General features: G+C 45.5%; 3 protein-coding genes across 3 annotated transcripts; 1 reads left to right on the plus strand and 2 right to left on the minus strand.

Moving 5' to 3' along the window:
• Positions 1 to 3,357, plus strand: LOC100836570 (peroxisome biogenesis protein 16). Its single transcript, XM_003573669.3, has 8 exons — positions 1 to 323; positions 761 to 818; positions 1,495 to 1,702; positions 1,807 to 2,132; positions 2,269 to 2,534; positions 2,627 to 2,694; positions 2,781 to 2,842; positions 2,933 to 3,357. The coding sequence occupies exons 1-8, from the start codon at positions 255 to 257 to the stop codon at positions 2,992 to 2,994; spliced, it is 1,119 nt and encodes a 372-aa protein (XP_003573717.1). The 5' UTR covers positions 1 to 254; the 3' UTR covers positions 2,995 to 3,357.
• A 266-nt stretch (positions 3,358 to 3,623) lies between these two features.
• LOC100838920 lies at positions 3,624 to 6,901 on the minus strand. Its single transcript, XM_003573677.4, has 5 exons — positions 5,190 to 6,901; positions 4,959 to 5,109; positions 4,704 to 4,851; positions 4,376 to 4,621; positions 3,624 to 4,017 (listed from the first exon to the last, which is right to left on the minus strand). Exons 1-5 carry the CDS (start codon positions 6,817 to 6,819, stop codon positions 3,754 to 3,756), a joined length of 2,439 nt encoding a protein of 812 aa, XP_003573725.1. The 5' UTR covers positions 6,820 to 6,901; the 3' UTR covers positions 3,624 to 3,753.
• Positions 6,902 to 7,531: 630 nt separating this feature from the next.
• Positions 7,532 to 11,308, minus strand: LOC100840746 (NADP-dependent D-sorbitol-6-phosphate dehydrogenase). The gene is made up of 6 exons (XM_003573683.4): positions 11,045 to 11,308; positions 10,622 to 10,716; positions 9,680 to 9,797; positions 9,445 to 9,577; positions 8,173 to 8,392; positions 7,532 to 8,054 (listed from the first exon to the last, which is right to left on the minus strand). Exons 1-6 carry the CDS (start codon positions 11,187 to 11,189, stop codon positions 7,824 to 7,826), a joined length of 942 nt encoding a protein of 313 aa, XP_003573731.1. The 5' UTR covers positions 11,190 to 11,308; the 3' UTR covers positions 7,532 to 7,823.

Here is an 11,308-nt window from a genome sequence, read left to right on the forward strand (position 1 = left end):
CAGAGCAGTAGAGCGAGCGGAGTCAGGAAACCAAAATAAACCTCGAAAAAAAAAAAAAATCCCCACCTGTCCTCGCCCCGGGCCGGCCACCGCGATTCTGATTCACGCCGCCGTCCGCCGGAGATCAGACGGTGGCCCGTGCTCCGACCACTGCTGTGTCGCTGCCGTAGGTTTCTTCTTTCCCTAGCTTCTCCGGGGGGGGGGGGGAAGAGGAGCGGGGTGGAGGCCGAGTCAGACTCGCCGTCGCCGGCGCCATGGAGGCGTACAAGATATGGGTGCGGAAGAACAGGGACCTCGTCCGCTCCCTCGAGTCCCTCGCCAACGTAAGCCTCTATCCAACCTCTGAACCCCCCGCTACGGGTCGCAGCTTCCTTCATCTTCTAGTGTTTAGGGCGTTTCTGCGGTCCATGAGCGCTCGTGATCCCTAATCCGCGTGAGGCCCGTCGATCCGGTGCCCTTGATGGGTTCTGAATTTTGCTCAATCGTGCCATTTGGTGATTGGTTGGGGGCAAACCAGACCTGGGGTTCACCCGAATTCCTGTGGTCTGGATGCTCCCTGGATCCTCCTTGGCGGAACACGCAAGGGGATTGGTTTCGCAGTACTAGTTTTCGGATTCCATTTTGGTTCTGCTCTGCTGAAGTGGAGTCCTGTTAGGGTCGTGAATTGTCGTTCTAATTGCTTATCAGGCTAAGCTGTCAATGGAATGAGGAGCTACGAGTTGTACCTTTGGCTTATATATGTGCTTGAAACTCTTTGCAGGGCGTGACATGGATACTTCCTGAGCGCTTCGCCAACTCCGAGATCGCGCCGGAAGCAGGTACAGCGTGTCCTTCAATAGTAGTAACGTCTAGCTCCACTGTGCTTTTTATAACTCTGAATCTTATATCACTAATTTGTATCTTTACTGTCTCGTGCGCCGATGACTATGCTAAGTCACCGTGTGCATGGCTGAAACCTCTATTGTTTGGGGAATTGATATAATCTGTTTGTTACACTTTGTTATCATACACCTTCTAGTTGTTGAAAAATAATGTGATCACGTAGATACTAGAGTAGATTTTCAACGTAGCCCACAAAGACAATAAGCCAATGAGTATTACTGTCAGGTCCTAATCTTCTGTACAACCCATATGAAAATAGTCCTTGGCCATAAAAATCTTCACTAAGAGGATCCCGTTATTTGTAGATGATATTTCTAGTGAGCATGTATTTGCATGTGTGTATGGCGAACCACAATTTTTTGCTATTGAATCTGGGCTACAGGCTACTTACCTAAGCAATCTTGGGATTATTCCCAAAAAAACTTACAGCCAGTTCTTTGATAAACTAAATCCTTTGCAAGGAAACTCTTTCCCCTGAGAGAGCATAACATTTGTTCACTTCGTAAACATGCATATGCCAAGACAGTATTTGCATTGAAGTTTCAGAAAACCTGTTTTCAGTGGTAGGAGCTTGATAATTTGACATTAGGCATATTTTCTTTCCCTGAACAGTTTATGCACTTCTGGGCATTGTGAGTTCTGTCAACCAACATATAATTGAGACGCCAACCGATGTTCTGACCTCCAAGGAGCAATCTATCCCTTGGGCTCTTGTTGTATCCATACTAAAGGATGTGGAAGCGGTTGTTGAGGTTGCCGCTCAGCATTTTGTTGGAGATGATCACAAATGGGGCTTCCTTGCTGTTACAGAAGCGGTGAAGTAAGATGATTGCCTATGTAGTTTTTGTTTATTGTTGCATGTCTGGTATTGCCATGCATTTCTTGTTTGGTTCAGAGGAATGATAATTGTTTGCAATGTTTCAGAGCATGTGTCAGGTTAGCCGCTTTCAGAGAGAGTGGCTACAGGATGCTCTTACAAGGAGGAGAGGTGGAAAATGAAGAAGAGGATCATGTTCTTGCCGACAATCATGGAGTCAAAAGTAACGGAGTGCCAGTTATCTATCCGATGAATGGACATTCCCAAAATGATAATGGGATTGCGTCTAATGGTGTGGACGGAAAAGTTGGATTTGTATCTAAGAGTCTGGAGGGAAGAGCAGTAGCTGCTTTGAGCAAGTTTGGCCAGAATGCAAAGATGATGTCAGATCCCATGTGGTTGAGCAAGCTCCAACCTACTCCTGTTCCTCCTGGTAACTTATTTCTACTAAAATGTTATAATGGATCCCCATTGGGATGTTTATGTGTTCATTGTCTTGGGCGTTCCTTTAGTTTACTCATTGGATTGTATTTACTTTTGTCTTGATTTATTTGTTTTCTGCTACGCAGTGATGGAGGTTGAGAAGCCAACTTTGGCAACTATTTGGTCTTCTAGAGGGGTTCCTGGGCGCTTATTTATGTTAGGGGAGGCCGTCCACATATTCAGACCACTTGTATACGTACTTTTGATCAGAAAGTTTGGAATCAGATCTTGGTCCCCGTGGTTAGTGTCATTAGCTGTGGAGCTCACAAGCCTTGGCATTCATTCGCATGCAACAGACCTAAATCAAAGAGCTGGGAAAGTTCATCAGCTGTCATCTGTTGAGAGGGACGAGGTGAGTTGATTTCAGTTTTCTGTTGTGCTAAAAAAATTACCGTGCTCTCTCTGTTGCTGAATTAGCTATCTTCTTTGGTTTAATTCCATCAGTTGAAAAGGCGAAAGATGATGTGGGCCCTTTATGTCATGAGAGATCCATTCTTCTCCAACTACACCAAGTACGGAACACTACCACCATAATATGATAATGTCACTGTTAATTTGATTCCCCCCTTCATGCCTATGCTTGCACTTGTCCTAACAGGCGTCATCTGGAGAAGGCTGAGAAAGTTCTGAATCCAGTGCCGCTTATTGGTTTCGTTACAGGTATGTAAACCCTCACCACATCTATGCATTTAACATAAACTTAAAGACGGAGTATTTTGCAATATGTTTTACATGCTCAATTTATTGCAGGTAAACTTGTGGAGCTACTGGAGGGGGCTCAGTCACGGTATACCTACACATCAGGCTCATAAAGGATACCCGCCTTCTTCACCTGAGAGCTTCCTTGCTGATTTGCCATGGTGGACGTACCTTTGTTGGCTGCTGGGTTTTGTTTTAGTAGATGAGGATACGTGAGCCCGCCCAACCCTTTCGGTGCAGTGCCATTTCCTAGCCAGATTTGGCATTGCTTGCTCTCAAGACATAGGCTGCTAAGTCGCAGCCACATAACCTCCTCTCCTCTGATGCCAGCTGAGAATGTGATTATATAGTATGTTGTGTAATGTTACGAATAGGCATGCAGTGATACCGTGATCTAAACCCTAAAAAGGGGAAAACAATAATAAATTCCTTCTTGAAACTGTGAAGTTTGTGAAACCAACTGACTATTTTCTCCCTGTACAATGCTACTGCATTGTTCTAGCGTTGGATCATCTACTGGAGATAACTGGACTCTCCTCCTGTTGATGACTGTCGCATGTTCTGATGTATGTCAAACTTGAGATGTATTTGGGTCATGCTTTGATTAGGAATTCCACGAACCATTTCAGACTCAAGGAGTTTGAAACATGAACATTCAATTCCCCCTTGTAATACTTGTCAGCCAGCGAAATTTGTAGAGATTCAGAAATCCGATTGTCAATTCAGACAAGTATGATACTACTCAAGAAAGAAAATAGAGTGCTATACTTTCAACATTTATCTTTCTCATTCTATTCTGTACACTGTCAATGTACAAGCATGGCACATGAAACGTGTGTTCCAGCTCGAAAACAAGTATGAGCAAGATGATGTCACAGACGAGCAACAGTTCTGTTCAGGCTCAACTCAACTCCACCAGCAGAATGAGCATTTCCGGCCTTATTGTTGGATTCATGAACAGTAGCTAGCGAGCTTATGTAGGACAGGGACTGCAACCACGATACAAGCACAGGCTTTCGTACAACATCGTCAGATTCTGCGACATGGGTGTGCATGTCATCGAGGAGCACATCCTGACCTTCCTTGGGCAGCCAAGTGACAAATTCTGCCAGCTCCTTGAGAAGATAAGAGAATGACTGCATGAAGAGAAGGAAAGCCCGTTGAGACATAAAAGGGAGTAATATCTGCAAATGCTTACTGCAGGTAGCAGAGCTGCAAGCATAGGATCTTAATCACAGAACAAAGTGATTTGTAGTTATCAAACATCAATCGCCCAAGGGTCCAAGACTCCATATTTTACAAGTCAGTATGAGCAAAATGTTGATCTGAGTTATCATGGTTTTGCAGTAAAAAAAAGGTCTGTCCACGCAAATTGATTAACCATATTTTGGACACCATAAAGGAGATAATTACCAACCCGTATTTCATGATGAAAAAAATTAATTTGCTGCTCTACCCACCTTAGAAAAGAAAACCCCTCTGATCTTATCTTACCTGAATATCCACAAGGAAGATGAGCCGTAGCAACAAATCTGATATTTTCTTACAAGGTTCTGTGCTATCTTCCCATGACCTCCATAAGGATCTGTCCTGAACCATTGATGTATTGCAAAGATCTTTAGCCTTGACAACAAGACTATGGACACAGAAAAGAATGGCAGGACTCTTTGCAGGAAGGTGCCGAACAAGTGCTGTAATTCCTGATGCCAATCCTTCGAATGGGGTTACCCCAGGATAAGCCTTTCAAATGGAGTAAGTAGAAAAATCAATTAGTCTTCCAGTCAGGAACAAAAGAATACAAAAAATGTTGTTGATGAACTACCTCCAAAGATTTCCTGACATAGTCAAAGGCAAGTTGCTCTTTCAAAGCATCTTGATCATCCTGTTCAGTATCATTGCCAGATGAAAGGAATGATACCATCAGTGAGTGTGCAGCACGTGTTACTTTGTCACTCGGATGCTGTATGTATCTGACAGGTTGTATATTAAGGAGGGCAATTTTTTAATATTAAAATCTGGATGCAAAGGAGAAAAACTATACCAAGACATAAAGTAGTAGAGTGGTGATAGAGGATACAGGAACATGACCGGAGCTAATTTATCCCGAATTATATGTGCTGGAATGAGGTTAATACAAGTAGGTGCAACCCTCAGGTAAAACAGTATGCGTGATGTCTGGACCTCATCTCTGTACCAGATATATCTTGTTCCATCCAAGGTTAGTAAATCTACAATAATACCAAAGATCTATTAATCAATAGTTGGCAGAAATCGCAATGCCACAAAGAGAGAATGGCATTTAAATAACCTGGTTTGCTTGTCAATTCAGCACAAGAAGGCATTGACTCAATGAACAAAGCACTGGCTGCCGCATTCTCCTGATTGACAACGACAGCACACTGGATTGCTTCAGTGTACTCAGGAAGGCGCATGCGTCTCAGATGTTCTACACAAGAGAATGCAACCAATATCCTAACAGCAACCTCTGGCTGGAACCCGCCTGAGGAGTTAGCATCTAGTCTTTTTTTCGTGACCTGTGCTGCAAAGACTACAACCATAAGAAATGCTGCCTCAGCAATCTTATCAATCTCCGCAAGCAGATCCTTCTGTTTCGCCTGGTGCAGCAACACCGCTGCACGAAGATGACAATACAGCTCCTGTGCATATTCACATACACAAGTTTCGACATGATTTCTAACCTTCTCATCAGCAAATGTATACTGACTGCACAGAAGTGTAGTCACTGGTGCTGCCTCTTTGAAAAGGACACTATCCTGGTGCTGCTTGACCTGATTCTTGACAAGCTCAGCAGAACTACCATCTGAACTCTTGACTGACATCCTAAGCAGATGTGGGAGAGGGATGAGCTCCTCCAGCAGTGCCATACAAACACATTGTAACACTGACTCATCAAACGCAACCTGCCCACACCGTGCCAAGCCCAACGCAACACACTGAATAAGAACACGTCGCAGATCATCATCTCCTCTCCCTTCTACAGTCGCTCTCGCAGCTGCAAAACGAACGGTTCGTTCAGGCGCCTCCTTCAACCTCGGAGCAAAGTCCAACCTGTGTCTCACGGCAGCAACCCTCAACGCCCGTAGTGCGCCGCAAGCTGCCATCACCACCGGAAACAGCACATAACCCTGGCTCTCGCACTTCTCAGGCGAAATCAGCTCTAAGAGAACCTGAACCTTCCGCATCCGCCTCGACTCGACGAATCCCAAGACCAGCCACTCCACCAGCTTAAACACCCTGACACCAACACCTAGGTTTCCGATCCTCCCGCAAACCCTAACCAAGGACCCAATGATCCTCCCAAACTGCAGCTCATCAGCGTTCGCCAGCGCATAACCGATCCCTGCAAGCGCGAGGTGATCAAAGTCATTGCAGCTCTCACTGCCCTGCTCCATATTCTCCAGGATGACACTCACAGCCGCGACAGGATCGTCGGCATCATGTTCACCACCGCCGAGATTCTCCTTGGCAGAGCTCCCTGAGGTAGCAGCAGTACTGCTGGTGGTGGGATTTTGGGAGCTCTTGGCGCCGGCGAGCGCGCCGAGGAGGAGGAGCCGGGGGGAGAGAGGGAGGGAGGCGAGGGGGAGCGCGGCGGCGCGGAGGAGATGCGGCGGGGAGGCGGCGAGCAGCGGGGCGACGAGGCGCGGGTGGAGCGGGAGGAGAGGGAGGAGGAGCTCGAGGTGCGCGGAGGAGAGGCGCAGCGAGCGGTGGTGGAGGTGGAGCGTCTCGAGGGCGGCGAGGGTGGAGGAGGGAGCGGGGGGGCTGCGGAGGTGCGACCAGGCGGAGAGGATGGCGGAGGGGGTGGGCGGCGGGGGCGGCGGCGCGGGGGGCGCGAAGGTGGCGGACTCGAGGAGGTCCGGGAGAGGCGCGGCCGCGGAGGAGGAGGACGGCGGCGGGAGACTGGCCGCCGGCGTCGACATGGGGTTTTGGATTGGAACTTGGAAGTGGAGACTGGCACGGCGACGACGAGGAACCCCACTGCTGCTCTTCAGACTTCGAGGAGACTACAGCAGTTCAGCTGTTTGAGTCCCCTTCGATTTCATATTTTCCTGCGTAAATTTGGACAAAAAAATTGAAATATTCATATATGTTGTACTAATCTCTCGGTTCTGAATTAACTGACATCATGTCAGTTGATTCGGAACGGAGAGAGCACATGAAAAACATATAGACGGATAATCGTTCTATTCGTGAGGGCCAAACTTGCCTACTTTTTAAATTTGTTGCCACAGTTTTCTCGCCTTTACGCCAGTTTTTTAATTCTTCATGAATGGTTTGTCGAAGAGAGTTCAGTTGGAAAATGCTTTTTTTAACAGAATAGTGAACCGAATTGGCACGAAATTTCTGTCTTTTTTGGATTGTAAAATTTTCATACTTCCTCCATCCAATAAAAAATGTCTCAAGTTTGTCAAAATCTGAATATATTTAGACATGACGTAGTGTATAGATGCATTCAAATTTAGTCAAAGTTGAAACATCCTTTGTTGGACGGAGGAAGTAAGATTTTTGCAGGATTCCTGCCCTTAAAAATCTTCCCTACCGATACGATGACCTTTAGATCAAGGGATGGTGCCACCAAATTCATAGAGTTGCAGATTGGTTTCCTTTATCCAATTGTCAGTTGCATAGGAATTCAACTTCTAATCAGACACTTTTCCTGTACTCCATCCAAGCAACTATGCTGCAAATTGTTGCACATACATTGCTGCCAAATTTCATGTGTTTTTCCTATTGTTGTGTTCTTCGTTCGTGCAATCCAAAGAGGCCCTTAATTACCATGGAGGCTTATATAATATCTGTTCAGTCGTGCTGCAAACACCCTCATCTAGAAATCAAGTTTGTGTTTGCGAATGATGACATGATGAGACGAGAACAACATGATGCCGCATTATTGTTGGTTCTGTCCAGGAATCATGTGGTGGAATCAAGCGTACAGATCAATGCCCCAGAACTTGGCCGGCTGGTTGGTGCGATAGTTGCGGTCGAGGGCCTTGATCCTCTCCATGTCCTCGCTGGAGATTTCGAAATTGAAGACAGCAAAATTCTCCTCCAGCCTCTCCACCTTGGAGGTCTTGGGGATGACCACGGTGTTCCTCTGGAGGCCCCACCGGAGGACTAGCTGTGCTGGCGTCTTGCCGTATTTCTCAGCCAGAGACTGCAAAGACGGTACAGGAAACGGGTTGAGACAAACTATCACCAGGCTTGCACAGATGTTAAGATACTGATTCTGTGTAGACCATGAAGCAATGGCGAGATGACTTTGTGATACCAACCTTGATGACGGGGTCGTCGAGGCATGAGACAGAGCCAAACCACTCTGTGTTGGCAGTGGAACCACCCAGTGGGGTGTGAGCAGTGACAGAGATCCCGTGCTTCTGGCAGAACTTCACAAGAGAGTCGCGCTGGAAGTAAGGGTGTGTCTCGATTTGGTTTACCGCGGGCTTTATCTTGGCGTACGCCAAGCAGTCTCTGGTGAGGAAGATGTCGTAATTGCTGCAAGAATAATTAAGGGTTAGATATGAAGAAAAAAAATGAATTCCTCCATTGTCAGGTAGGCCGTGAAATCTACAATCATGACAGAAGTGGAGACAACAGAATGAAACAAAGGAGATGCAGGGATTTATTGAAGTTCAACTCTGGTTCTTCTGAACATGCATAACTCAATTAGTTAAGTTCAAGGTTGCAGCCAGTTCGAAATGACACAATGTCATGGAGAGCATGTAGAATCATCATTCTGAAGGTCATGTACAAGTTTACTCCAACAGTCAGGGGATGAAGATACTATTTGTGACTAGGGATGCAGCGAGGATACGTAGCAGGGATTCACTGAACAGAAGAATAAACATGGACGGACATTCATGTTCTGTGTGCAAGTGCACATGCTATTATGTCTACTCATCTGGACAGTGTTGCCCACATGCATTGCAAGGTCAGTCTTCAATTGCATAGTGCAACAGTAAAATTCACAAGGAATCTATTTAAAACATCAATAGTACTGGGTTGCATAGATTTGTCGGTAACCTAGAGGAAAGAGTTGCAATAGTTGTTTAAAGTGGAAAGAAAAGAAATAATGAAGACAGAATTTTGCTGTATACAGTCAACAGAAAATTGTGACTATTCAGGTTCAACAGGAATTGGAACGTTCAAAAAACAAGACCACATGCTTTTTCAGTAGGAAGAGTGAAGATAAACTATGGGCAACAAGGACCAGCAGCTAATTTGCACCACAGAGCAATAAGCCAATAACTGGGAAGATCAGGAAGCACCGAAACGTCTTAACATGTAGCACACAAGAGATGTAGACCAAACAAATTTATGGACTAGTAAACTAAGGGGACAACTAAGCTGAACAATTTCAATACTGGGCAAACTGAACTATGACCACGACTAGGAGAAATAGGGACGATATCAACTAATTGATCCAAGTGATAATCATAACATCAAGGCAGGCTAAACGGTTCAAGAATAAATACCACAAAATTCAAAACAGAGATAACAAAATAAAGAAAAGCAGAAGAACCCATGGTAATATATATTTAGTTTACCTAATCCCAATGCTGCGAACCAGTCCCATGGAAACAAGATCTTCCATTGCATGCCATGTTGTCTCTAGTGTGATAGTTGTATCAATATCAAGCACCCCATCATCCCCAAGTGCACTGGCAGTTGTGCCAACTCCTATTGCATTTGAAGTTAAAAAACTCAATTCAGTGAGTCACCCAATGAAACTGAATAGTATGTTCTTCATCGATGTAAGGTAAATAAAGACGAGGATCATACCAGTATGTTTAGTAGCTACTGGGAAGTGAATAAGGTAGAGATCTAGATAATCCAGCCGCAGCTTCTTTAGACTATCCTTGCAAGCTTCGACCACATGCCCGTGATCTGAGTTCCACAACTACAATAACAACAGACATGGAGCTTTCAGTAATAACATAATAGATGTGAGAGAAAAAAGATTGCCACATCATTATCATCTGAATGTTGAGAGTGAAAACGGGTGTAAAAAGACAGACTTAGTTACAGCAATAAGCCAATAACAGTTCTAAAATTAGGAAATGTAACAATTGATAAATAAAACTGGAATTTAAGGTGAATCATATTTGAATATCAGCACCGACAAGTTACAAGCCATCCTTGCTGCCTTTTAAGCCAGCGGGTTAGTTTAGGACAGCTTTTTAGATACATTTTACTGCATCTTCTGCTGAGTTAGTCAACCACATGACACCCACAAGTCAGTTCATGACTATAAAAAAAACTTATACCAGCTGAGTCACATTGACAGGGCCACCTCCAAGCTTTTTTAGTGATTCATCCAGTACTTAATAGGTAAAAGTCGATAGGTGGATGGTTAAGAGATGGGATCTGCTTTAGCAGCCTCGCCTAGCGTGACTGATGCAGCACTTTTTTCTTCAAAAAGCTAGATCAACCATATGATTTCACTCTCTAGCTTTGCTTCAAATACCACAAGATAATCAGCACTACCATCAAGTGATTTAATAACCATATAGTTTTTGAGTTTCCCTATAAAAAAGTTTTTGACTTTCTATGCTACTTTGTCTTTCTCTATACAAAGCCTATTTTCAGTCTGCTCATAGGGCGTAATTTCTGACGAATCAGGTCCTTGTCCAGAGGGGCAGTCGGTGCCTATATTCTCATCCGAATAAGCTTGCCCAAAGTGGTTTAACAGCGTCTGACAAAATAATCATTTCTAACAATAACCTTGGTCGTGATGAAAAGATCCTCCCTCTTTACAAGTCCAGTTTGGAATGCCTCGGCTAGTGCCTCGCCAACTTCAGCCTCGTTTTGGTAGTCAGCTGCAGGAGCAGAAAAGCAAGCCCAGTCAGTAAACCATCACGGCGAAATCTCTGAAAAATGCGTCACTCTAAATCAAGAGCTAGACTTAAAATTAAGACGGTTTTCGAACCGTACAAATCTACTGCTCATCCGAGCTGAAACTGATTTCTTTTTCCCCTTGCCTATTTGAGATTTTTACAGCGGCACACACAACACAAGCAGCCGCCTGGACTAATTGAACAGCACAGATAACTCGTAGGGGTTCGATTCGATTCGATCCAGATGGGCATAGATGCGAAGAGGATGAGCACGCGAGAGGAGAAGGGGGAGGCGCAGATGCGAAGTTACCGGCGCAGTCGAAGTGGCGGTACCCGGCGCGGAGGGCGGAGTGGATGAGGCCGCGGATGGCCGGGGAGTCCATCCGCCAGACGCCCAGCCCCACCGCCGGCATCTGGTGCCCGCTGCTCAGCGCTAGCGCCGTAGCCGCCGCCATCTCTCGTTCGCCGGCGGGTCGCGTGGGCGGGCTCGTCGTCGGAGTCGATAAGGAAGCGCGGCCAACAGTTGAGTCCAGTCAGTACGCTGAGACTAAAGGAGGAAGAAAGAAGAAAAGAA

The sequence above is a fragment of the Brachypodium distachyon genome, chromosome 3 (assembly GCF_000005505.3).
Source record: "Brachypodium distachyon strain Bd21 chromosome 3, Brachypodium_distachyon_v3.0, whole genome shotgun sequence".
Lineage (NCBI taxonomy): Eukaryota > Viridiplantae > Streptophyta > Magnoliopsida > Poales > Poaceae > Brachypodium > Brachypodium distachyon.

Coding starts and splice junctions, on each gene's coding strand:
- LOC100836570 (XM_003573669.3), top strand. CDS start 255: ATGGAGGCGTACAAGATATGGGTGCGGAAGAACAGGGACCTCGTCCGC. Junction 2,695..2,780: donor TTCTTCTCCAACTACACCAA/GTACGGAACACT, acceptor TTGTCCTAACAG/GCGTCATCTGGAGAAGGCTG. Junction 2,843..2,932: donor GCTTATTGGTTTCGTTACAG/GTATGTAAACCC, acceptor AATTTATTGCAG/GTAAACTTGTGGAGCTACTG.
- LOC100838920 (XM_003573677.4), bottom strand. CDS start 6,819: ATGTCGACGCCGGCGGCCAGTCTCCCGCCGCCGTCCTCCTCCTCCGCG. Junction 5,110..5,189: donor TGAATTGACAAGCAAACCAG/GTTATTTAAATG, acceptor GTATTATTGTAG/ATTTACTAACCTTGGATGGA. Junction 4,622..4,703: donor ATGTCAGGAAATCTTTGGAG/GTAGTTCATCAA, acceptor TCCATTTGAAAG/GCTTATCCTGGGGTAACCCC.
- LOC100840746 (XM_003573683.4), bottom strand. CDS start 11,189: ATGGCGGCGGCTACGGCGCTAGCGCTGAGCAGCGGGCACCAGATGCCG. Junction 9,798..10,621: donor ATCTTTTCATCACGACCAAG/GTTATTGTTAGA, acceptor TTGTTATTGTAG/TTGTGGAACTCAGATCACGG. Junction 8,393..9,444: donor GTTCGCAGCATTGGGATTAG/GTAAACTAAATA, acceptor TTATTCTTGCAG/CAATTACGACATCTTCCTCA.